Genomic DNA, 26,308 nt, shown 5'->3' with positions numbered 1-26,308 from the left:
ATAAATAATATGTTCTACAAACATATGTTGCTTTTCATAGTATAAACGTATATTATCTTGTATAACATATATTATATGGTAACTTAAATTTTAGTTTTATTAAAGTTTAAAATTGGTTAAAACGCGTTATTGTTTAGGTCATCCTTATTTTGTCAAATCGATTTCCTCATCGTAAGTGCAGCGTTCATTCTGCTTTTGCCTATGTTTTAACCGAATCCCCCTTCAGTTGTGTTGTAACTCTTGCGTATATATTCCTACCATCGATCAGATCTACTCAGACACTTCTAGAGGAACAAAAGGCACCATGTAATTAGCTGGGATATGCATAAACTAATCTAGACAATGACATTCACTGTTATAAGTATTTTCTTCTTCAATATAATGTTTTAATAAAAAAATAATTTAAATTTGATGATGAAGAAAAATGATGAAAGTGAACAAAAAAGTTGTTTATTTTTAACACAAATTTTCGATTTAAACTTCGTTTACAAAATAGATAGAGATATTGTTATAATTTAATATTATATCAGCAGTTGTTTGCTTACAACTTAATAAGTTTAATGATCTGGACAATTTATTCGTTTAGCCATACATGAGTGCTTTTTGAAGGTTTAATTGTTAAGCCATTAAGTCAAAATGGCTATATGGAATAAGCTAGGATCCCTTACTTGTCCCCGTTAAGCCATCTCAAACAAATTAATATCAAAATGCTTTAAAAATAATCCAACCTTTTTCTTTTTGCCCGTCTAAATTCAAACAACCATTTTTTCTCCTCACTTACAACTTAATTTATATCAGGCGTAATACAAAAAAATAAAATAAATAAACAATCCTTAGTCACACATTTAAATATAACTATATACTTGTATTTTTCCTTTACAAAATAGATGCAAATATTGTTACAATTTATTATTATTTAATCATATAACAATAACCAAATATAAGAACACAAGAACGATGAAATTATACATGATTTATCATCAAATAAAATAACAAAAAACGTAGTAATTTTATGCGACTTGAGCTTGGGTGTCAACAATGTTCTGTAATCGCATATGATTACAGTATAAAATCATATATGATTTAACTGTTTTCGTATTTTATCGTTTCTGGTTGATTTCTTTTTTCTTTTCAATATAACTTATACTATTTAGTTATAATTAAATTAATTAACAAGCGTAACCAATATTCAACCATGGCAAAAACTTGTCACATCGCCGGTCAGGCCCCGGGGAAGCCTCATAAATCGGGTTGGGGCCGGAGACAAATCTCCGGCAACGGCAATAATCACTAAAAATCATCATTTTTCCCGCCAAGCCAAAGCTTTCACCCAGCGCTCTCCCTTTTCCCTCTAAAAAACCTTGAGATAAACCCCCACCGGCAGCCGCCGCCACCACCGCCATCACGAGGCGCTGCTGGTTGATGTTATCACTCCGGTCATGCTGTTACAGTGCGGCTTACACCAACGTACACTCTCGCCCTATCGGACATTCTCTTCTTAAATTATCTCACCCATTATCACTTCCCTCTCCTTTTCTCTTTCTCATACAATCTGCCAAATACTCCAACAGGATGTCATCGTCTCGTCCCTCCGCCTTCGATGCACTCATGTCCAACGCTCGTGCTGCTGCTGGCAAGAAAAAGACCCAGTCGTCTTCCCCTTCCCCCAAGAAACGAAAAACCCTAGATTCAAAATCCCCAATTAATTCGACTTCAATTAGCGATGCTAAACCTCCCGAAGTCTCACCAAAACCCGAGAAAACGTTGGATGTGAAACAAATCAAAGAAGAAAGCAATTTGTCGAATGGGTCCAAACAAAATGAGCCAAACCCTAATTTGGCATCCTCCGAGGAAGAAAAGGCCTCCAAGAAACCACGGGTGATTAATGTGGATGAAAGTATTGCTCAATTGAAGAAGGCGGCAGCAAATTTTGATCCCCAAAAGGCAGCGTTTTGGGGGGAAGGAGAAAGAGTGCCGTTCCTGTTTCTTGTCAGGGTGTTCGATGCAATTTCTAAAGAGTCGGGTCGGATTGTGATCACCGGAATTGTTTGTAATATGCTAAGGACTGTGATTAAGACAACACCTGATGATTTGCTTCCGGTTGTATACCTTTTGGCCAATAGAATTGCGCCAGCTCACGAGGGACTGGAGCTAGGAATTGGGGATGCTTCCATTATCAAGGCACTTGCTGAAGCTTGTGGTGCAAAAGAAGCACATATTAAAAAGCAATACAAGGTAAGTTTGCAAGTTATTGAATTGGGGATTAAGTAATATGCATTTTTCTACATTTTACTCAACTCTAACTCACCTTATTTATGTGCTGCTTGTTTGTATATTCACGAGAAGTGACATCTGATATATATTTTGATGGCAGGAACTGGGAGATTTGGGTCTTGTTGCCAAAGCAAGCAGATCATCCCAACCTTTGATGCGTAAACCTCAACCATTGACAGTTACTAAAGTTTTTGATACATTTCGGGTTATTGCCAAGGTGCACCTTTTACCTACTAAATTGGCATGACAGTTGAACCTTTTGTGTGTGCCAAGCAAAACATAATATGCAGTTTTCTCTTCTGTGCTATCTTAGAAGCTTTTTGAAAATTTGTATACTTATATTTGCTAAAATACTACATTTCTAAAGTTAACGTTTGATTTCAGTTGATGTATTTGGTACTGGGCAAATAGCAAAGAATATAGCTTGAACATGCTATTGGTTACTTCAATGGATTTGCAGTTCCCTTTAAGGTTACAACATCAAAAGAAAGTAATATCGAGTCTGTGAGCCTGTAATACCCAATGAGAATCTTAGTTGAACTTGTGCATGAACTAATTGCTCTTGCTTGGATAGTGATCTTAGATTATTCATTTATGATTAGCATCCTATTGCTTAGGAAACAGTTGGATCAATTTAGTTTAGTTCAGACATGTATTAATCCATGGAAACATGAAAATGGTTGCATGTTCAACAGAAAACCATTGCTTAGCTGTTCTCTATTCTCTGTTTTAAATTTTGATAGGAGTCTGGCAAGGATAGTCAAGATAAGAAGAAAAATCACATCAAGGGACTTCTTGTTGCAGCAACTGACTGTGAACCTCAATATATGATCCGTCTACTTCAGGTTATCATATGGACTTCACATGAGATTGTTGTTTTGGATTCTTTGTTTCGTCATTGACATAACTACTTTGGACTTTGTTTCCATAGACAAAATTGCGGATCGGTTTAGCAGAGCAAACTCTCTTGACTGCCTTGGGACATGCAATTTTCTATACTGAAAAACATCCATCACCTCCAGTGCACACAGATTCACCTCTAGAAGAGGTCAGTTCACCTTCATTTATTAGAGAAGAAAGTTTCTTGAATCCTTAACGACCAGTTATTTCTCTTTAGTTGCATTACAAGAATTAGTTTCTTAGTCATGCATATTAGTCATGTGATATCATATTGTACATTCATAGTATTATGTGATGTATGCAATTCTGACAGTTTATTATAACAATATGAAGCTAAAAGTCTGCTTGCTGTTGGGTCCTCTGTTGCTGTCAAGTGGATCTTGTGACTGTGTGCAATGTGTTTATATGCTTTTACTTGATTCTTTCACTGTTTCCACCATGTTTATGTTAGACACTGAGCTAGAGGGGCAAGCTGTTGATTTTTGTAGCTCTTTTTTCTGCATGAATTATGTTTATATTTGTCTTGGTGCATAATTTATTCATTTTTGGGTTCTTTCTTCTTATGTGGCAGCTTATTGTAAAAGGAAAGTGGAGAAATGAATTGTCTGTATGTCTAACAGAAGCATGAGTGCATTCAAAGAGTAATACTGCCGATATTTGAATATTATATATTCTTATTGATGTGCAACTCCTATTTCTTGCTCCCTTTTTAGGAACAAGCCTCGAATCAAAGAGGCTGTGGATGATATCTCTTGAAAAGTTAACATGAGAGCTATTTGGCCTAGCAAGTTAATTTAAAGCTTTATTTCAAAAGAAACACCAGAATCTCTACGAATTCACACCCAAGATGAAGGCCTCACACCTGATCCACTCAACAAAGGGAACGTATATCAAAATCTCAAAATATGAAATCATTCAATTAATAGATCTAGGACAATTACAGCTTTGTTTATAATGTATGAAATCCCTAAAACCAATTGGACATTGGTTACAATAAATAATTATAAGAATCCTTTTGTAAGAAATAAATATCGAGTTAGTCCTAAATATTAAATAAATATAATAATTACATCTTCTATAACCCAAGTAAATACTTATGGTAAAATTACTTATTGCCTGGATGTAGCAATTCTTGTCTTGAATTTTCTATTCCTTACAAATGCGATTACCTAATTTTGTCTATTTTGTGCTTTCTATCATTGCTCTTAGAACCTGATGAACACCGTAGCTTAACTGTTCATATTGGGGTATTTGGCTTCTTCCTGGAAAGGGTAGGTAAAGGTTTTTTATAGTGGTTGTGCTTGTGTCAAGGCAAGGGAGGAAGTAGGAAGATAACCATTAGAAAGAAATTCAAAATGTTCTGATGCTGCTGTTATTTTATAACTAAAATATAAAGGAATTGACAGAAAACAGAAGATTTATTAGTCGGCCAGCTTTCGGAGGCTGGAACTCTTTCTATTTCCCCTTTATTAACTTTATCAACACCAAAGACCTCCCTTACCTTCTCAACCCCTGCTGACTCACAGCTTCTAACTGACAACTGCTACCTCCCCTCCTGGCTCATTCACTTTAATAACTAACTAACATTTCACCACTTGCTTCTTGTTTCTACTTGACTACGTAACTCCTCTTTCAGTCTGTAACTTGTACCTTTTTCACTATAAGTTGACTTTCTTATTGGTTTGGGAACATCAAAAGGAAAGATCTCCTTTTTGGTAACCCCTAAATTTTTACAAGGTTCCACTGCCAAATCAAAAGCGGCCGCTACTTGAGGAGAGACAAAACTATGGCTGGCTCCACTGTCCACTAACACCTCTACCGGTACCCCTTTGATCTTTCCCTTGATACGGAGCATGTTCTGTGCCTTGTTACCTTGGTGTTCTGTCCAAGCGAATTACATTCCAAATTCTCTTTGCCTTCTCCTTCTTTCAATTCCACATCGATTACTTCTCCTGTCTCATCCACCCATTCATCATCCGCCAATATTACCATGCGCAGTTGCCGCTCGGTACACTGATGGAGAGGATGGTACTGTTCCCCACAACGAGAATACAATTTGTCAGACTTTTGATCCATGAGTTCTGCGTAAGGAAGATGTTTGATTCCTCGATTTCTTTCATTCTCCTTTTGATCACCTGAACAACCCTCAACGGTTGGACCAATTGAGGCGTTGAATGTGATTTTGTAAGAGCCTGTTTATTCAGTCCCATGGTTCCCCCAGACAGCCCAGATCCAAATGCTCTTCGTCCCATATTTGAATCCTGGGTCGATACATACCCCCCCCCCCCTTTCACAAGCGACCCAATCGCCACACTTCTTCCTCCGTTCCAAGACCGTGTGGTTATACTCCAAGGAACCACAGACCCTTGCAGTTCTGACTCTACATCTTGTGCTATCTTCATCACTTGAACACGGTTTATGGGGTTGAAGGTGCGAACCTTCAATCTGATTTTGGGATGAAATCCTCCCACAAAATAACCTAGATATTGTTCTTCAGATAGACGACTTACCTGAGATGAGATGTATTCAAACTCTTTAATAAACTCGTCCACCGACCCCGTCTGTGTGAGATCTTTCAATTCTTCAAAGGGTTATCGCTCTGTCTTCCCCCGTATCTCTCGATCAAGGCCAGTTTGAATTTCTTCCAGGTGAGGTTTTCCACCGTTGCACTCAAGAGTTTGAACCATTAAATTGTGGTTCCATCCATGCTTAATTTGGCCAGTTTCACTTTAATATCTTCTGGGGTATTTTGTACTTTAAAATAAAACTCTGCTCTCGTAATCCACCCTACTGGATCCTCCCGACTAAACATTGGGAGTTCGACCTTCTTCACTGCCATACGAAATTCCTTCAACCGATCATCCGTTCTATTGTTGATAGGAGGTGGATCCTGTGGTCGATCCAACAGCTTCACCAAATCAGCTACCATTGCCTCTCTGAATTTGGCCAAGGATCTCTGCAAATTTTCTTCCATCTTCACCACCGCATCTTCCAAAGCTTCCACTCGACCAGTCATATTAGTGCGTTTTGGCGGCATTTTCGAAATGCTAGCTCCTCTGGAGGATCCGGCAGGTCGGACCAATTGATAGAAAACAGAAGGAAAGTAATGGAAATTGGATTACGAGAAAGGGAAAATGAGCGTAAGCTCTACACCAACAAAGAACTACCGGAGTCAGGGACTCCTCTCCAGAGAATTCTCTCCTAGAACAGAAAATAGCAAAATAACTTAATACCCCTTATTCCCACCTCAACACTAACTTTATTCCTTTTCTAACGACCTGCTGCCTTCTCTCTTCTAGTGTACACCTTCCAAACTTTGGGCTTCTTACCCACTTGAGTGACTATGGGCTTTTGGGCATCAACATCAGAATTCCCAACAGTTGGCTTCTCTTTTCAGAATGACTTTCTATAGCATAGGTTCTATGCAAGTATCTATGGTTAAATTTAGGTAGTAAAGAGCCATGTTTTTGTATGAAAACTATTTCTTCTTATGAGACATGATCACCCTGAGGGTGTAACTATTAAGGAATGGCATTTGGTATTCTGTGCCCCCAAAAGAGTCTCTGCTGGTGTATGAGGTTTATTTGGTATTTCTTCTTGTTTCTAGATCATATCTAAAGAAGGTAGAGGCATTGGTGGACAAGAGAGGCAGCTTTGGAGGAAGGAATAGGAAATCATAGAAAATACTTATTGGTTCACACGAGTGTATTGGCTTGTAGGTATAGAATATAGATAGCTAGCCACTCTGTCTTCTTTCTTGCAGCTTATAGGCCTAGCCTTTATGGTAGAAAAAAAAATGATATAGAAACCTAATGATCTCTCTTTCTCATGAATTGATCTTCTTGAGTTTGCAAAGTAATTGGGACTGACAGGAGGATAAATATAAGAACTCCAAGTTGAAAGGATAATATGAAAGGTCTACTGGGGATGTTTTTTAATCATTTAACAAGGAGTAGTGATCATCCAAAACTAGGAAGTCGATGATAGTGTCTAAAATGCATTATAAATAGGACTTATTCTATGATCTGGGATAGCTTCTATCTACCAGTTATTTTTGATGTATGAATTGTGTTGATTGTTGGTTGTAAAATGCTTTTATTATTTTGCCTCTTTGCTAACTCCTTCTATTATGTCTTCAGGCTGCTAAAATTGTGAAACAAGTATATTCTGTAATTCCCGTGTATGATAAAATTGTCCCTGCTCTTCTTTCTGATGGTGTATGGAATCTGCCCAAGACGTGTTGCTTTTCACCCGGTGTACCAGTTGGACCTATGCTAGCTAAGCCAACTAAAGGGGTATCTGAGATTTTAGATAAATTTCAGGATATGGAATTCACTTGTGAATACAAGTATGATGGGGAACGGGCTCAGGTAATGTTATTAAGTTAATGAAGTCGTAAAAAAGGAGCACAACAAGACATTATGAGTGGCTAACCAGTTTCAATTTACACAGATACATTATATGGAGGATGGCACAGTTCAGATATATAGCAGAAATGCCGAAAGAAATACCGAAAAATTCCCTGATGTTGTTGTTGCTGCTTCAAGGTACTTTCTAGCAATTGCTTCCCCATTTTCATGCCGTGTTGAGCCAATTTTCTGATTTTTAAATATGTTGTCTGATTGAGGCAAATAAGCCATTTAAATCTGTAATTGTTTTTGCAGAGTTAAAAAACCAAGTGTAACGTCGTTTGTTCTGGACTGTGAACTGGTTGCATATGACCACAAGAAGCAAAAAATTCTCCCTTTCCAGGTGACCTTTTTCTCTGATCATGTTATGCTTTATCATAAATTTGTCATTGCGTTTCTTTTACATGGGACATTATGTTTGCTATTGATTATTTATAGATTCTAAGCACACGTGCTCGGAAAAATGTCGTCATGAGCGAAATCAAGGTTGATGTATGCATCTACGCATTTGATCTGTTGTATCTAAATGGACAACAGCTTTTACAGGAACAACTTAGTACGCGTAGAGAGGTGAGGTATCCTTCTACTGCTGTTACTTGGATCTTAACCGTCCACAAAAAAGAACAAAAAATGAAATACCACACCCAAAACTACAGATAATTTTTCATTTTTATGGTTATCATTCGACTCTTAGTGATGATTGGGATTTGAGTTGCATATTTCAGTTGATCTTGTTTTGTTTCTTGAGCTTTTGAACGTGTTGAATTATTGTTTTTTTCAGCGTCTCTATGAATCCTTCAGGGAAGAACCTGGATTTTTCCAGCTTGCAACAGCCATAACATCAAACGATCTGGAAGAAATACAAACATTCTTGGATGCTGCTGTGAATGCCAGGTAATAAGCCTCTCCATTCAGTTCATTCAAATCTTCACATTTTTAATTTATCGATAAATTGAGGTAGTAAGTATTTTCTTTGGGTAAAAGAGATTCTCAACTACTTAACTATAGACTATAGTAATTTTTGGCCCTTAAATCCTTGTTATTTTTGCAGTTGCGAGGGATTGATTATCAAAACATTAAATCGGGATGCTACGTATGAGCCTGCAAAGCGATCAAATAACTGGCTCAAGTTGAAAAAAGACTATATGGACAGGTATTCGTTATTCCCTCTCTTCAATACAGTCTCCAGTTATGATGGTGATCCATGTTGCTTGGTGCAGTATTGGTGACTCGTTAGATTTAGTACCCATTGCCGCCTTCCATGGCCGAGGAAAGCGTGTAGGTGTATATGGCGCATTTCTCCTTGCTTGTTACGACAGTAATAATGATGAATATCAAACAATTTGCAAGATTGGTAAGTGGCATTTTCTCTTATAATAGTAAAAAAATTGCTACTTGGCTGATTTTATCCTTTTAGACATTCTCCATGATACTTACAACATTAGAAATATCCGACTTACATAGGCACCGGATTTTCGGAAGCCATGCTTGAAGAGCGGTCTACCAGTCTTCGTTCTAAAGTGATCCCAAAGCCAAAGGTTTTGTTGCTTCTTTTGATTTTGCATGTATGGGCATCCTTTAAACTGTTTTATATGATTATTATATATGTTAACTCCGATTTTCATCTGTTGGCAGTCGTACTACCGGTATGCAGATACTATAAACCCCGATGTGTGGTTTGAGCCAACTGAGGTGATCTTTAGGTTTTCCATGAATTATTCTGCATCTTTATTGTACTCATCTTCTTTTCAATGTATTGAAGATGTCTTGTCCTAGTAGTACCAAACACCAGACAGACAACTTGTCCAGTTCAATCTGTGCACCTGACGGATGCTTGGTTATCATTTCAGGTTTGGGAGGTTAAAGCTGCAGACTTGACCATCAGCCCTGTTTATCGTGCTGCAATTGGTGCGGTTGATCCTAATAAGGTTTATATTTAAGATTTATTAGGTTATTGTACATCCTATTTGTTATCTCTTTTGCAGTTAATGACACGAGTCTTTTTGTCTCATTGCTTGTTTTATTTAAAAAAGGGCATTTCACTAAGATTCCCGCGTTTACTTCGTGTGCGTGAAGATAAGGGTCCCGAGGAAGCTTCATCTTCAGATATGGTGAGGAACCATCAATTGCTATTTCTTGATTAGAGTCGATATTTTACACTTGAAGATCAATCGCTAGTGGATTAAAATGATGAAAGTTTTATGTTTTTTCCTGTGCCGTTATTTTCAGGTTGCTGACATGTATAATGCTCAGAAACATACCCAACATAACAATCAAGATGACAACGAAGATGAATGAAACGATCACAGGCAAGTCTTCTGCAATCCTTTTAAGTAGACGACGATGACTCTAAATTCTTATTCTTGCAATTTGTGTAAATGCTAAAAAAGCAGTTCTATATGATTCCTGGATTATAATCTGCCATGAAACTGAGGATTTTGATTGAAATTTAACCTTGGATTCCAGGTTACCCAACTTAGGCTATCGTGTATCTTTTAAGAAAAAAAAATCGTCTTTGAAAGAAAAATAATGACTTACAGCTGTGTAATTTTTACTTCTGTGCATTCTCCTGTTTTTCCCATAAAATTTCTATTTGATCTTTTTGTGGGATCCACTGGTAATCCGGATACTGGTAGGCTATTGGCCCTTTGCTATCTTTTGCTAACATTTATTTATGGACCCTTTGCTATCTTTTGTATCTTTTGCTAACATTTATTTATGGACGTTGCTGTTTTAAGAGTATATGTTGATTGTTATGGGTAATGCTATTTGCATCCTTTTTATGTCAGAATCAAGTCTATTCATGGATTGAAAATGTATGAAGTAGGTTTTGATGTTGATGTATGTGAAGAAGAAATTTACAGGTAAAAGTACATTTAACAATATATAAGGGTGTATTTACCCGCATTATTAAAAATAAGGTTTGAACTTGAATAATGAAAGACTATGAAAGCAATCAACTTTTAGGATGGTAGTATCCCCTAAAAAGGGAACATAACAACTAGTTTGAAATATGGGAAGCAACTTTTAATAGGTAGGTAGGTGCTTTACCACCATTACTGACTAATACCTAAAAGAAAACCACCACCATCACTCTTAAAAGTCTACACTATAGATTCCATTTTAATTTTGTGGGTTTTGTTTTCAGGAAGGATAAATGCACATCTATTTATTAATATCATCCTTACGTATATTGATGTCAAGACAACTGTAGAATTTGATTTGATTTTGATATAAATAGATATGCATATAGTTTGTTCTATTTATTAATACCATCCTAACATACATTGATATCAAGATACCTGTATAATTTGATCTGATTTTGATATAAATAAGTATGCATACAGTTTGTTCTGTTTTACACTAGTAAAATAGCATTAATCATGGCATGCTAAAACTGAAATGAAAAAGAAAAGAAAAGAGAGAATGGAATTATATAATAGAAGAAAAGCAAATAGGTTTATGTTAGATCTTGATTCTGATTTGTGGGGCCAACATTTCTCACCTTCCGGTGGTTGGCTTATACATCTTGTCAGCATCCAAAGCCCTAAATAGCAATTGGCAAACAATAAGCATCAATCCATAGTTATTATGCTCATGGATGGATATATCTAAAAATTTAAGTACGTGGGAGAATATCTTTTCAGTTTTGCAATTAGTTATCTCAAATTCAGTTAAAATGTTTTTTGTTTTATATTTTTTTGATGGTTAAGACCTGATACATTAGGATCAGGAAGACGGTGATGTCATAGGACGGAGGGCGTCATCGATGGGGTGGGGTGTATGGGTGCGTTTGGTTTGTATGAGACATGATAGAACATAAATCTAGTGTTCCATGCTTGATGTGACATAGACTAAGATATGATAGCATTGAGTGGAATAAAAATGCATTTTTTTTACCAAAGCATATGAAATAAAAATCTTAAAGATGAGACAAGATATGTATATTACTAACTTTCCCAGATCAATTAAAATCCTAAAAACATTTCACAATTCGTTCACCTGCTTACATCACTCTCGTTTGTTCAGTTTTGTTGAGTCGCATATATACACCTAACAAATTTTAATGATTATTTTACCATATCTTGGACTTGGTGCAAGTGACACCAATTATAAAATTGGAATACATATTTGGAGTTTCTGTAGTTAAGTCCCAAAGTTCATACTTTTGTCATACATAATTGATTTTAAATTTTAGGTGGTGTTTGTTTTTTGAAAAAAACTCTTATTTTACCACTTATGTCTGATTCGGTCAGACATAAGGCAATTCAGACTGTTTGTTTTTCTTTTTCTTTCAGAGCCACTTATCACTTATTTTCCTCTTAAAAATTAAGTGATAACCTAGCCACTTATTTTCCTCTTAATCCTAAAAACTATCCAGAGAACCGATTTCTACTTCATCATTCGATCGACTTCACCCTCTCAATCGATCGACTTCACCCTCCATCGCCTCTGGTGGCTTCAAATTGACCCAAATCAGTTCCAAATCAAGAGGGTTTTCTTCTCTGTGGGTTTTCGCCACTGTGTGTTTTCGTTCTTGTGCAAACCAGTAGTTGTGCACCTTTATTCTCGTGAATCAAGGTATTTTCGTCCCTGTAGTTTTCATCATGATGGAGATTTGCTTCGATTTTAGAGGTGGATTTGGGCGTTGGATTTTAGAGAAGGAGTGGTGGTGGACGATGGTTGATGTGGGTGGAGATTGAGGATGGAAGACTTGATGTGGAGGAGAAGGAATAATTAAAGGAATCTTGGGAACATAAACAAAAGTGAAATCAGAATTTATACATATTCATATGTTTCGTTGGTTACAAAAGCAAACTATTGATTCAGATTTCAGACTTCAGACGTTTGTCAGTTTACAAAAACAAACAGTCTGACTGATTCAGATTTCAGACTTCAGCACCACCTCTTAAAAATCAGAAGTGAAATTAGACTTCAGACTTCAGCACCTCTTAAAAAACAAACGCTACCTTAGACTTTCTTTTGAATATTTTAAAGTGTTTATTATAATTTGTTTGCATTATCATATGAAATAAATTAATAATTAGGATATTATTTTATAAATATATATATGATCATGTTCAAGAGAAAACTATAAAAAGAAAATGAAAAATTGAGGAATCTTAATAATCATTCATTCTTACAGTATGTACATGTGTATACAACTAATTGGAGATGTGTTCTGGTTTCTACACATGTGTTACTGTTGTGCACATGTGAATGTCGAAAAAGTTATTTGTATGCATATGTACATATCGTACAGGTGAACAATTATTAGAGTATCTTTTAGTTTTTTTACGGTTTTTTCTGAACCTCACTCTATATAGATATACGAGGGAGGTTTAGGGAAAACATAAAAAAAAAAGAACACCTTAGTAACCGTTCATCTGTACTATATATATGTATGTATACAAAGACAACTTACATGTTTGCATGTCGGATAGATAAATGGTTACCATAGTGTTTTTTAAAAAAAAATTTCCATGTATTACACATGTGCTAAGTTTTGTACTTCATAGCAACGTATATGCTCAGGTAGTTGTGTTTTGGGTCCTTTTTTAGGGTTTTTTTATAAATAAATAAAACCCATATCGGGTATCTTTTGTTGGTCAAATTTATATCATCTTTTATAATAGAAAATATATATTTATATATTATAATAATACTAAAAGAAATCAAATAACCATGAAGTAATAATGGGGAGATTTTTGCTATACAAATGGGTAGAACCCCTCCACCTGATAATAATACCCAGTTCCAACAATGATTATATATCTAGTGAGTAAAAGTCTCTTCTACTTGTTTTCGTATAGTAGGGGAGTCAATTGATGGCGATTCTTTGGTATTTGGTCTCTGTGGAAGAATCAGACCCTTCAGGAGAACCCCTTTTCTTGTTAAATTTCCAAACCAAATGATGGAGGGATGGTGGACTTGGTAGCACCACCGGTGGCGGTGGAATCTGGTAGGTGTCTAGTGGCGGAGGTGGGTGTCGCCAATGTGGTAGGGGTCCAGCCAGAAGGAGGTTTTGTAACAAAGGCCCTGCTTTTATCACTGCTTCCAAAAGCTTTCCTTTTTCCGGCAATGGGACCACCGGAAAAGGAAGTTCTTGCTCCGATGACCGTGGTGGCGGTGTAAGTTCTGTGATCGGAGATGAAACGATGCTTTCTTCACAATCTGAGGATGAGAAGCCAGCATTGGTGATGGGTTCGTCTTCTATGCTTGAGATGGCGGAGTGTGGTGGTGGTGGTGGTGGTGTGGTGGTTTGATGGTGGTTGTGATGATACTGAAGGAGGAGGGTTTGGTATCTGTTTTGAGCTTCATCTCTTTCGTGAATGGCGTTGTTGAGAAGGTGCTTGAGTTGACTCAGTTGATCATCTTTTAGCCTGAGTTCTTGTTGAGTTTTGAATCTTGCTGCTTCAAGCTCCATTGTTGTGAGCAGAAGTGACTCAGTCAACTCATCTGAACTCTATTTCAATCAAAACCCAGAAAAACGACTCAAAATTAGACTAAAAAGATGCCTCTTTTATCCAAAAGAAGTAGTGAAACATAAAAAGTTGTAATGAAGAAGGTCCTGACCTTTCCATGGCAGAAATAGGAGCAATCAAGAAGACAACTGGTTTGATCTTCCATGGCTGCCTGTCTGCAAATGCAAATGTTAGATATATATATATATAGAGAGAGAGAGAGAGAGAGAGAGAGGGAGAGAGATGAGTAAAGAAAGAAAGGGGGAGTGGGTGGAGTTGGGGTTATAAAGGACTGGTTTTGGCGCTAGTCTTAATTTGGGTACTGTGGCTCTACAGTTTGCCTTTTCATATTTTATGTTTGGGTCCAATGGAAGAAAATAATGACATTTTGCAACAACAAAAAAAAAAACACGAAATTGGTGGGTTCAATAATATTAAAAATCGATCCATCTTCAACCACATGGCATCAGTGTTATTTAAATAGGAACATATATATATATATATATATAATATATGTGTGTGTGTATATCTATATGTGTATATATATGTTGTTTCTTTCACATCTACAACAATATGTTGTTCTTTTGGTTTGTCGGTTGGTGTTTTATTACTTGTAAAATAACGTTTTTACCGTAGGATTGGGGACGCTTAGAAAGACTTCTTTTTTTTTCTTTGACATTTTCTTGTGAAAGCATTGTGGTCCTTTGAAAGGAGAAAAAAAATGTCACATTCACATGCAAAGAGGTTTTCTTTTGTGGTTTAAGAGATCTCTAACATGTACAGTTGTTGGAGCAATTTTTTCTCAAATCTTTAAAATTGAATAACTGTTGGAGATGTTCTAAAAAACAAAAGGTTTTGTTATCCTGGTTAAATAATAATCGTAGTAATGGCAAGGTTGTAAAATGTAGCGTGGCGGCAAGGTTAAACTTCAAGCCTTAGGAGCCAGGTGGAGACCGCAATATTTCGTGTGACTTACGACAAAAAATCTATTTACATAGAATTATATATATATATATATATATATATAAACAAATATTTTATATTATTACTCAATGAGTTAATAATAAACAATTTAGATCAGGTTATATGTATTAAAAACTGACAAATAAAATATTAATAACGTGAAGAAAAATCAAATATCGTGTTATAAAAATCATGCATTAGACCACGTTTTATAGGCTTAACGTGACACACAACACAAATCTTGAGTCACAATATTTATTTGGTTTGTTTATATATTTTTATTTTATTATATTACGAGTATTATTTGTATGATATTGAGACATGTGATTTGAAGATTTGGTTATGTGAAAATGCCAAAAAGATTTTGTCCCGTTCATAATAAGTTAACATATATAGCGTGTATTATACGGGCATCTCCAATATATAAACATCAAATCAATAAGAATTGATGTAAAGTTTAGTAGAAACAATAAATCTATTTCAATCGATGACACACAATCTTAAACCATAACGTAAAATTCTAGATATATGTTTTTATCTTTTTCATTTGGTGGCGTCGTTTTAATAATTTGGTGTAAAATGTAGTATTTTGTATGAATTCTGGTGTTTTCCAAATGTTTTTTTAACAACTAAAAAAGCTCGGAAACACTCCATACTTTGAACTTTTTGTAGATTGGAATTCAACTTCAGAAAAATAAAAAAAATATCTAGACTTGGGGATTGCTTACAAATTTTTTTTATTAAGTCATGTATAGATAAATTTGTCTGTCCGGATAAATGGATGTTTTTGTTTATTTTTTTTTATTTGAACCAACAGTCTGAATAATATAAATGACCGATTTACCTCCCAATATTAATTATTTGAACATCAACACAAAAAATCATAAAGAGCTTGATGATTGGTGTATCATTTGGGAAGAAGGTGATACTTTAAATAAGGGATATATATGTCATTTTTGTGGCTGAACGGGGACAACACACATTTCTATCTGTGCGATTAAGCCATGTTCTATGCGAATAAGTCGTAAGTAAACGACCCAAATGAGCTATGCGAATAAGCCAGATAGACTAATAAGCCTAATTAAACCGCAAATAATCAGCCCTTTAGTCTGAAACTTGCCGTGTTTGATTGATTGATTGATTTAAGATTGCTAATAAAACCGTGAGATCCAAATAAAACCAACCCCGACTCGTCTTTGTAATAGCCTTAAGCCAATTTGGCCTTAATTTTTACATGTGATTAGAAAAGGCCAAATGTGTCCATCAATTTAGAAATAAATAGGCTTCACAACAAATATTTCATCAATAAAAACAAAGCTTCTTAATGTCTCACTCCACCTCTATTTTGTCGTTCATATAATATAGAAAGAAAAACATTAAAGTTAAAAAAAATACGAATAGATTATTTATATGTGAATCACTGATAAAAAAAAATATGGATTTATATATACATATTTATATGTGAATAATCAATAACAAAATTCACATATAAATCTTTCAAATGAATTTTGTAGAGGTTTATTTATGATTCATATATGAATATATTTTCGATCTTTTATAACGTTCCTATTTAAGCTTTCGCTTATAAGTAAAATAATATATGTGGTTAAACATAAATAATTGGTGACGGTTAAAAAAGGTTTCATGGTCTAATGATGAGACCATGTGAGGTCTTCCCTTTCCCAACAAATAAGAAGTCTCTACACTTTTAAGAAGCAAAAGTAGTTATCAACATCTACTGAAACCAGTATTGCTCTTAATTTTGTATCAAGACAAACTGATCAATTTTCGTTCTAATGGTATCAATTTAGACTGTTATCAGTTTAGTTGATACCAATCTAATTGGTTGGTAGGTGGTACGAGAAGTCGTGTACCACAATGATATTGCACCGCCACGATTTATTTTTTAATTATCTATTAGTTAAAATCATCTCATTCGTCTAATCTGTGGAGATGGATCCTGTGATCGTAGATAACCACAATCATAGGCAGGTAAATCTTTAGTCGTGCGAATTTTGATCATTGATGTTACGGCCGTGGATGATATTCTCGACGGTCGAGTGTGCGGATTTTTTTACCGAAACATTACGCGAAACGGAACATTCGTTGAATTATCTTCGAAGTCGGAAGATGGTTTTTTTTTACTATTTTGGCAAAAGTGTTTACAGAGATTATCATAATTGGAGTAAAACACTTTTTTTTAGAACTTTTCAACCAAAGGGTTGGTATTGACCCCTCTTTTGCCATTTCACTTTTATTCTTCATTTTAACCTTTTCAATCACATTTTTTTAATTAATATAACTTATTAAATATAAAATAAATAATTTATAGCAATATCTATATTATATTATAAATCATTTGACAAAAACTGTTAAAAACCATTTATTATGTATGAATTACATATTACTTAAAATTCAAGATTACAAGTAAATTATGCATAAATACATCTTATTAAAACTGCATGTTTGAATTCGTGTAACTAATTGCGGATAAACATAATCAAATAAAAGATAAACATCTCATTTTAAAATATAAAAAATCTAGAATATAATTAGGATAATTTTCGAGTTCTAACAAAATAATTAATTATTATCTTTATAAGAAAATTATATTATTAAACCAAATACAAATTACTTCGTTATTGAATCTAAATCAAATTATAATTTTGAATTAAAAAATTACACAAAAAATAAGAATTCTAAATAGTTAATCTAATACTAATATCGATATATTTTTGTCAAATTTTTATGATATCTTTAAATTTATATTTTATTTAAAAATAAAAAACATCATCGCTTTTTTCAAAATCACATTATATTATAATATCGACTGAGATAAAGAAGAAATAAAATATTAAAATCAATATATATCTCGTTGTATTGCACGAATACTCTTATATTATTAATAATGTGAATTATGAAATATGGTGTAATTGAAAAATATGGTATGATATTGATATGGAGCAGGTTGATTGGACTTTGGAGCGGTAGAAACTGAGCGGTCTTTGATGGGAAGTAAAATTGGTCCCTATTTTGACCATTTCTGGACCTAAACTCATTCAGGAATCCCTGACCGCGAAACAAATTCTCCTTTTTTTTTTGTTTATTTAAGTTTTTTTAAATTAAATCAAATGCATGAGATATCATACATGTTTAAATTTTAAAAAAATTAATATATCTAAAATTAAAAAGAATTTAGTTAAATACAAAAAATATACATCATCATATAATAATTAAGATATCGACAATCAAAAAGAATTAAATTTAATTTAAAAAAATTAATGTCACATGTATCAAAACCTAACGAATAATATTCGAAACCACATCTAGTAATATTCAAAATATATTAAAACATAAATTAACATTTACCAATTTAATAGAAATAAATAATATATAATATAATTTATTAATTAATATATGTACGGGTACGGGGGAAGGTGGGGCGGGGAGTGCGATACCCATCCCCGGTTTGAGCCAAACAGGGATCCTCGTCCCTGTCCCCAAGACCTGGTTTAACGGGGAATCCCGTCCCTTATTGGGGCTAGTGGACCGGGTTCCCCGACGGGTCGGAGCCAATTCACGTGCCTAATAATTGTAACACCCGAGAAATCCTTGATAATATTAATATGAGTTTTACCTTGAGTTTTTGACTTTAACATTTGGTTTATTAAGCCTGTATAATAATTAAGTATGTAGGAGTTTGTTGGGCTTGAAACATGGGAAAAGGGCCGAAATCATGCGAAAACAGCAAAGTGGCATGACAACCTGGTGCTCGACCTCAAGTCGCGGCTAAGGTCTCATGGGGCTCTGGGCACTCTCAACTTGGACACAGAAAGTTACTCGACCTAGCACGCGGGCAAAAGTCACAGGGTACATCGCTCAAATCACCGAGTGGTTTGGTCTTGGACGCACACGACTTGCATCGCAAACTGAAGTCACGAGAAGATATCTGACGCGTTATAAGGGCTGTTTTGGGAGATTTTCACTCAATTTTCTCACTTATCTTTTTTCTCTTCCATTTCTCTCCAACCCCTCTCGTTTATATTAAACCTATAGCTTTTAGTGGTTGTTTGAAGACATTAAAGAGTATTAAGTGCAAGTATTCAAATCTTGTGTTATTGGAGCTTCCAGATCTCATCTCTTCTCTCAGTGTTTTCTTAGTTTCTAGGTTTTTACGAAAACCAAGCATTTTGAGTTCATTCTAAGATTTTCTAAACTTTTTATACAAGTCAAATGTTATATTTTATTATCCTAAAACACCCTCCTTGATATGTTTTATATATTTATCGATTTTGACCAATTTTGAGTATCGTGGTAAATTTGGGGGATTTTTCCTTATTTTTACAAGTAAATGTTTGGTCGTTTAGAATATGTAAAAGTGTGATATTGGTAAACATATCTTAGTTGGATACTTGAATCTTATGATTTAGGATTATATTTGGTATCACATCCTTAGAAGAGTTTTATGTAACATCATCGTATTTTGGGAAAAGAGAAGTATTGTTACTTGTGAATCAAAGTCATCCTTCGGTTTGTGAACTCGTTTGGAAAAATGAAGATTTTGATACTTGATTCGGGAAAAGGGAAAATATCTTGTTGAAAGTTATGGGATATGGGCCCTTTGATCTTTTGGAAATTAAATATCGATGATGGCATTTAGTATGATGAAAACTATATGTTTGATTATAGTTGGTCACTTCAAAGTTGTGATAAGTATTAGACTGATATGCAATGGATCTATAGACATAGTAGTCGGTTTGTATTTGATATGAGATGGTTTTGTCTGTTTTGTAAGAGAGATAGGCATTGGGTCATGGTGGGCATTATGGTACGGGCTCTTGGAGTTGGATATCGGCCATCATCCATATGGTGTAATTTCTAGTGAATGAGTATAATCAGGATCATCACAGGCCTTGAGTAGATAACGATTGGTTGTAGTCAATGGTCGTTGATCCGTAGTAAGCTTTATAACATGGGGATGTGGTCTACTTTTGAGTTCCACCACTATCCATGAAGGGTCTCCTCCCTTTTCATAAGATGAGTTTTGGACTTTATAGTCTTTCAATAAAATATGTGGGTTATTGGGTTTGATCAAGTTTATAATTCCAACTCATGCTAACTTGCTTTATTCATAAACTGTTTGAAACTCACTAGACGTAAAGCTTAATATATATTTTTTTAAATAACATGTATATCAGGATCTCTAGGCAGTGGGGCTCCGATGGCTTGAACGAAGTGTTGGATGCCAGTCAGACACTTTTTGGGTCCGATAGCTTTTGATGTTTTGGTGTTATGACTAGACAGGATTGTGTTGGTGATGATAGTGACATTCGTCTGTGATCTAAACTTTAGATTGATTTATGTTAGTAGGTTGCTAATTATTATCCATTTACTTGATGTAAACGCTCTTAGTCCATTTCATGGGCGAATTTATACATGGTCAATGTTATTTTCCTTTGTAATTAGCTATTTAAAATTACTCATATTTTTAGCGGTGTTATAATAATGACCACTTTGTGATTTTGAAGATGTAAAAATGAAAAGTGTCATTTTCGATAAACTACGGGACCAGATTTGTAGTTTACTCTTCCGTAAAATGTATAACTGATTTTGCAGCGTTGGACCATAAACGGTCCAATTGGCCACATTTCAGGCCCAATTTAACCATCTCTTTTGGGCCGTCTAATTTTCTCTCTGTTTAGGCCTATACAGCTTTTGTCATATTTTTTCCCTCAAGGCCCAATAAAGTGCTATTTTAAAAATAACTATATGGGTATTCGTGCAATAAAGCGAGATAAATCTCGATTTTAATGTTTAATTTTTATTTTTTGTCTTTATCAATATAATACGATTTTATGTGGTTTTGAGAAATCGGTAATATTTTTATTTTTGAATTAAAATATAAATTTGAAAATAACATAAAAATTTGTAAAAAAATAAATCACTAATAGTATCAAAGTAACTATTTAATAGTTCTCATTTTTTGTGTAACTTTTTTAATTTACTTTTATTATAATTTAATTTAAAATAATAAAATAATTTATTTTTGATTTGAAAATATAATTTTTTATAAAAATAATAATTAAGCATTTTATTAGAAGTCAATGATTATCTTAATTTTTAGATTTTTTATATTTAAAATGGATGTTTATCCTGTATTTGATTATGCTTATTAACAGTTAGTTACACAAATTTAAAAATAGAGCTTTAATAAGTTGTAGTTACGTAAAATTAGTTGTAATGTTAAATTATAAATAATATACATCAATAAATAATATTTCATACATAAAAAAATAGTTTTTAAGATTTTTTATTAAATGCTTTATAATATAGTATATAGATAAATATTGCATTCATTTTCAACAACAATCTTTTAATTTGTATTTTATATATTTTTTTAGAAAATTCTTATCAAAATGAAAACAACTTTCACCTCTTATTTATGTTTTATAGAACCAACTTTAAACGTTATCATTTTGCAGTGGTGAAACCAAACGGATTCAAATTTAGCTTTTGGCAAAGAAGGGGTTAAATAAGCAGGATCATACCCAAAAGGAATTATGTAAAGGTTATCAAATGCAAATATTTGAAGAATATCTTGGAAATCAAGAACAAAATCGTTAGCAGCGGCTGCAGCCAAGATAGGAAGGAGACGTGTCGTTAAGCTCGGCGTCCACCAAATGCTCGATGAAATGCCGAAACGACTTTGTATCAAATTCATGGCTGGAAGCTGTTTTTGGAACTTCGAATCATCCCATCGACATTAAAGATTCCATTTCCGAGCACATCGAACAGGCTTGATCAGAAAATATCTCGATTTTGGTATACTGAAAAATTCGTCTTGAGGATGTGCTGGACGACGGCAGGGTCAGCGGTGATGACACACCATTGACTGAAAGGACGGTCGAGGACGCAGGTCAAGGTGGAGTTCCGTACAACGTCGGGCGTCCACTGAGTAAGACGATGCCGATTGGGTAAAGTGGGTTTTGAAGGAGGAGGGTGGAGAGAGGAAAACTAACAAAACGGAGACGGAGATGAATATGGTAACAAAGGCTTTGATGGACTTTGATTGCATTAACAAACGGAGACTAGGAGGGATGGAAAGGGGTGAGGGGTCGTCGGAGATGACAGTAGTGTCGCCGGAGAAGAAGGGTACATTGGAGAAGCTGGCGTCGACGAGATGAATTAGGATTTGTTTTGCGCTTTTTATATGCTTTTCATAGCTTGTATATATAACGCCCCATTATGTTTTAGATTAAGGGAAAAGTGAACTTTCTTGTTTGGAATGATTAAGTCCTTGAACTTTTTTTTGGAACAAATAAGTCTTTGAACTTTCTTGTTTGGAATGATTAAGTCCTTGAACTTTTTTTTGGAAYAAATAAGTCTTTGAACTTTCCAAAACATGTTAAATAAGTCATTGGACAATTTTTTGGCACAAATAAGTCCTTGGACATTCTAAAATATGTTAAATAAATCCTTAGACATTCCAAAAAATGTTAAATAAGTCATTGAACAATTTTTGAAACAAATAAGTCCTTGAACAATCCAAAACATGTTAAATAACTTCTTGAACTTTTATAGAACATGTTGGATACATTCTTATGACTTGTACAACTAGTTAAAATGGTAATTATTTTTTTGTAAATGTAAGTACTTTTTTGTTATATTTGTTTAATTTTATAGATCTAAATACTTTTTGGTTCAAAAAATATTTAGGGGCTTAATCGTTCAAAATATGAATGTTCATTGAGTTTTTTTCCCGATTTTTTTCATTATTTTACCACTTTATTTTTTTCAAAAAGTTATTTAACATGTCTTGGATTGTTCAAGGACTTATTTGTTCCAAAAATTGTCCAAGGACTTATTTAACATTTTTTGAAATGTTCAAGGACTTATTTGTTCCAAAAATTGTCCAAGGACTTATTTAACATTTTTTGGAATGTCCAAGGACTTATTTGTTCCAAAAATTGTCCAATGACTTATTTAACATATTTTGGAATGTTCAAGGACTTATTTAACATGTTTTGAAAAGTCCAAGGACTTATTTGTTCCAAAAAAAAGTTCAAGAACTTAATCATTCCAAACAAGAAAGTTCATTGGTTTTTATTGTACTTTTCCCTTAGATTTATATTTGAATTTTAAAAATGACGTGGCATATTAGGTGGCATTTCCTTGAAGCCACATCATCACCGACAGGTCGTCATGTTAACCGAAACCCTAAATACATGTAAAATTTGGTGTAGACTCCAAATCATAACTTTTAAAGTTGGTTTTCTAAAATATAAATAAGGTGAAAATTGGTTCCATTTTAATACAATTTTCTATATATTTCACAACATCCATATCGGGTGTTTAGACAAATACTATAACATAGAGGAAAAAACTATATTGCATGGTTACAACAAATGATCAAGTCCCTCGAGTGTTATTGGACTGACTGTTTGTCACACTGTTAACTGTTGTAATAATATTTGTGTAGATACTACGTGCACAATTTGATTTCGAGACCCACGGTTACAACTTACAAGTGTTGGGTCTTGGCCACCCCTTTTGGCTCTTTGAACTTGCTATAAATATCACCATTGTAGAACTCTCTTGTTCTCGCCACCAACACAAGTGTAGCCAAGGCTCCAAAGCAACAAACACCAGCCAACACCATAAATGATTGCCTATAACATTGCTTGCCAATGCAAACCAACTCTTTCACCGCTGATCGACCCAACCCGCTGCTTTCCAACACCTTCAACGCCTCTCTATCGTACATCGGGCCAGTGACTCTAACGTTCAAAACATAAGATCCAACCGGGCTTCCTAATTGCGCACAATTGAACAACGTGCTGAAGTGTTTTAGCCCGAATAGCTCTGAAACAATGGCGAAAAGTAGTGGGAGTTGCGCACCGAATGAGAACCCGATGATTATAGACGCAATATAAACGGACCCCGTGAAAGGAAACGCGATGAGGAGGTGACCGATGCAAGAAAGAAGCAGCACGAGTGTCATCATAAGAGGCCGAGGGAATTTGAACTTGATTAGAAGATGTTCGGATACAAAACCCGCGAAGATCCGGCCGAAATAATTCCAAATACTTAGAAGTGACACGATCGTGCTAATCGATTTTCTTGGGTACCCTAACGATTCTCCGATCTGACCAAGATTATCGACCGCGGTGAAGCTCGTTCCGAGCCCACAAAATGTCGCTACGTAAAGAATTGCCATATCGGTGCTTAAGAGCGCTTGTAAGATCGAGAAATCGTCGCCTCTTTCGGGTTTTTTCAAGAAGACGTTTTCAAAAAAAGACAGTTTTCGTTCTGATTTGAAGTTCGAATTCAATGATGGTTCATGATCATCATGATCCAAATTCTCTATTTCAACTTCAGAAACCCTACTTGATTCTTGGTTGGTTTTCTTTAAGAACTCTAGTTCTTGTTTGATCGAGATAAAGAGGGGTGCAAAAAGTAGAAAACAGATGACAGAGGAGCTGCCGGCGTATGCCACCGGTGAAAAAGCCACCAGCTTTTGAGCTATGGTCATGGCCATGATGAACAAAGCTAGAACAATGGACACAATCAAGAAATGGTAGAAAACCCTAATTTCGTTTTCATTGGATTGTTTTACACCGTTTATCTCTCTAATGGTGTAAACGAAAACCACCGATACGGCGGCCGGAAGCCATGCAATAAGGAGGATAAGAGCTTTTGAGTCGTCACCGTAGACGGCCAAGTAAATTTGAGCCATAATGGCTCCACTTAATCCGGTGAAGCCTTTTAACAGACCCAACACCACCCCTCTATTTTCCGGGAAGTTTCTGACGGTGGTCACGAGAACGCCGGTGTTTTCGAAGTTCTGTGCGTTGGCGGCGATGCACATATACATGCACATTTGCCAGACACGTGGCTCCGGGATACGGTGAGTGACGGCGAGCCACATCATGAAGTATCCGGTGAAGTTTACGGCGGCACCGATGAGAAGGAGACACCATGTTGGGGTGACTTCGGCGATAAGGCCGGAAATAACGCCGATATTGGCACCTAAGTCTTTGAAAAATCCGATGAGATTGAGGGTGGTTTGATCATAGGCAAGGGTTGTTTTGATGTCTTTGGAGTAGATGCCGAAGAGGTAGGTTGCACCGGCGCCGGCCATGATCAGAAAAGAAGCAAAAAGTGAGAACCACCGCCCTTGGATGACTTGGATGGCTAACCGGTAAGTCTGACTTTCTTGACCTCCGCCGTCGCGGCGGAGAATGGCGGTGGTTGATTTGGACATTAATGGTGGGTCATTCATATTTCATGTTGTGTTTATTTTGTTTAAAAAAAATACGTAGTCTTAATAGATGGCAACAAAATATTTGCAACTATTTTATGCTGCAGGCATTGAAATTAAAATATTCAAAACAAATTAAACCAAAATATATATATATATATATATATATATATATAAAATGATGGGGACAAAAAAATAAGGTTGTTTTTTTCTAAATTGTTTTTGTTGCAATATACCTACCTTCGTCTAGCCCTTTTAAAAGAAGAAACGATATGTGTTTGTCTAACCTTCGTCGAGAAAGCGTGTTAAACTCTTACATTAACTATATTTAGACTATTTCTCCTGAATATATGTTGAAACCTCTATTTTATCTCGAAGGTCTCTTTTAGGAGCAGTATGGGACTTAATATGTCCTCACATTTACATATGTTTTAAATATATAAAATCATATTCTTTTTTTTTATATCTAACCCGTTATGCAAGCCGACTAATCTCAGAGCGACCACTTGCTTTGCAGATAGTCCAGAGTCACCGCATTTGAACTTCCATGGCCACAAGGGGATTTTTATTCCTCCTTGGATTTGAACCTGGGACCTCTAGATACTTTTGATCTTTAGAGTCAAACTCAAACCAATTAGGCATCACCCTTTTGGTTTAAAATCATATTCTTTATGTTAGAGATTAATCAAATAAAAAAGTGAGTGCATGCACTCTAAAATTATTACAACAATATATATATATATATATATATATATATATATATTTATATTTGTATTGACAAAAACTCAAAACGGTTTAGGATGATACCTGATTGGTTTATGTTTGAGGCTTTGAGCTTCAAAAGTTAAAAATGTCTGGAGGTCTCAGGTAGAATCCAAGGAGCAATAAAAACCTTCTTGTGGTCATGGAGGTTCAAATGTGGTGACTCCGGGCTACCCGCAAAGCTGGTGGTCACCCTAAAATTAGTCGACTTAAATAACGGATTGGATATCTATATTAATAAAAAAAATGATTTAGAAATCATGATAAAGTTGTTC

General features: G+C 35.0%; 3 protein-coding genes across 4 annotated transcripts; 1 reads left to right on the top strand and 2 right to left on the bottom strand.

Moving 5' to 3' along the window:
- The first annotated feature begins 1,239 nt into the window (after window positions 1-1,239).
- LOC112520335 (DNA ligase 1) lies at window positions 1,240-10,079 on the top strand. Of its 2 annotated transcripts, XM_025128685.1 has the most exons (17): window positions 1,240-2,235; window positions 2,375-2,491; window positions 3,018-3,119; window positions 3,206-3,322; window positions 7,314-7,544; window positions 7,627-7,721; window positions 7,839-7,926; window positions 8,022-8,153; window positions 8,365-8,477; window positions 8,635-8,736; window positions 8,804-8,937; window positions 9,048-9,121; window positions 9,219-9,275; window positions 9,434-9,511; window positions 9,617-9,694; window positions 9,813-9,892; window positions 10,050-10,079. In XM_025128685.1, the coding sequence occupies exons 1-16, from the start codon at window positions 1,423-1,425 to the stop codon at window positions 9,879-9,881; spliced, it is 2,400 nt and encodes a 799-aa protein (XP_024984453.1). In that variant the 5' UTR covers window positions 1,240-1,422; the 3' UTR covers window positions 9,882-9,892; window positions 10,050-10,079. The 2 variants fall into 2 exon arrangements, with proteins under 2 accessions (XP_024984453.1, XP_024984452.1); XM_025128684.1 differs by having other exon boundaries at window positions 9,813-10,076.
- A 3,204-nt stretch (window positions 10,080-13,283) lies between these two features.
- On the bottom strand, window positions 13,284-14,039 carry LOC112520380 (proline-rich receptor-like protein kinase PERK9). The gene has a single exon (XM_025128752.1). The coding sequence runs from the start codon at window positions 14,008-14,010 to the stop codon at window positions 13,405-13,407; it is 606 nt and encodes a 201-aa protein (XP_024984520.1). The 5' UTR covers window positions 14,011-14,039; the 3' UTR covers window positions 13,284-13,404.
- A 9,492-nt stretch (window positions 14,040-23,531) lies between these two features.
- Window positions 23,532-25,292, bottom strand: LOC112520144 (protein NUCLEAR FUSION DEFECTIVE 4-like). Its single transcript, XM_025128445.1, has one exon. It carries the CDS (start codon window positions 25,290-25,292, stop codon window positions 23,532-23,534), a length of 1,761 nt encoding a protein of 586 aa, XP_024984213.1.
- Between the last annotated feature and the right edge of the window lie 1,016 nt (window positions 25,293-26,308).

The sequence above is a fragment of the Cynara cardunculus genome (assembly GCF_001531365.2).
Source record: "Cynara cardunculus var. scolymus isolate 2C chromosome LG 10, CcrdV1, whole genome shotgun sequence".
Lineage (NCBI taxonomy): Eukaryota > Viridiplantae > Streptophyta > Magnoliopsida > Asterales > Asteraceae > Cynara > Cynara cardunculus.
Note: the sequence above shows the minus strand (reverse complement) of the source record. Positions and strands in the feature narration are given on the sequence as shown.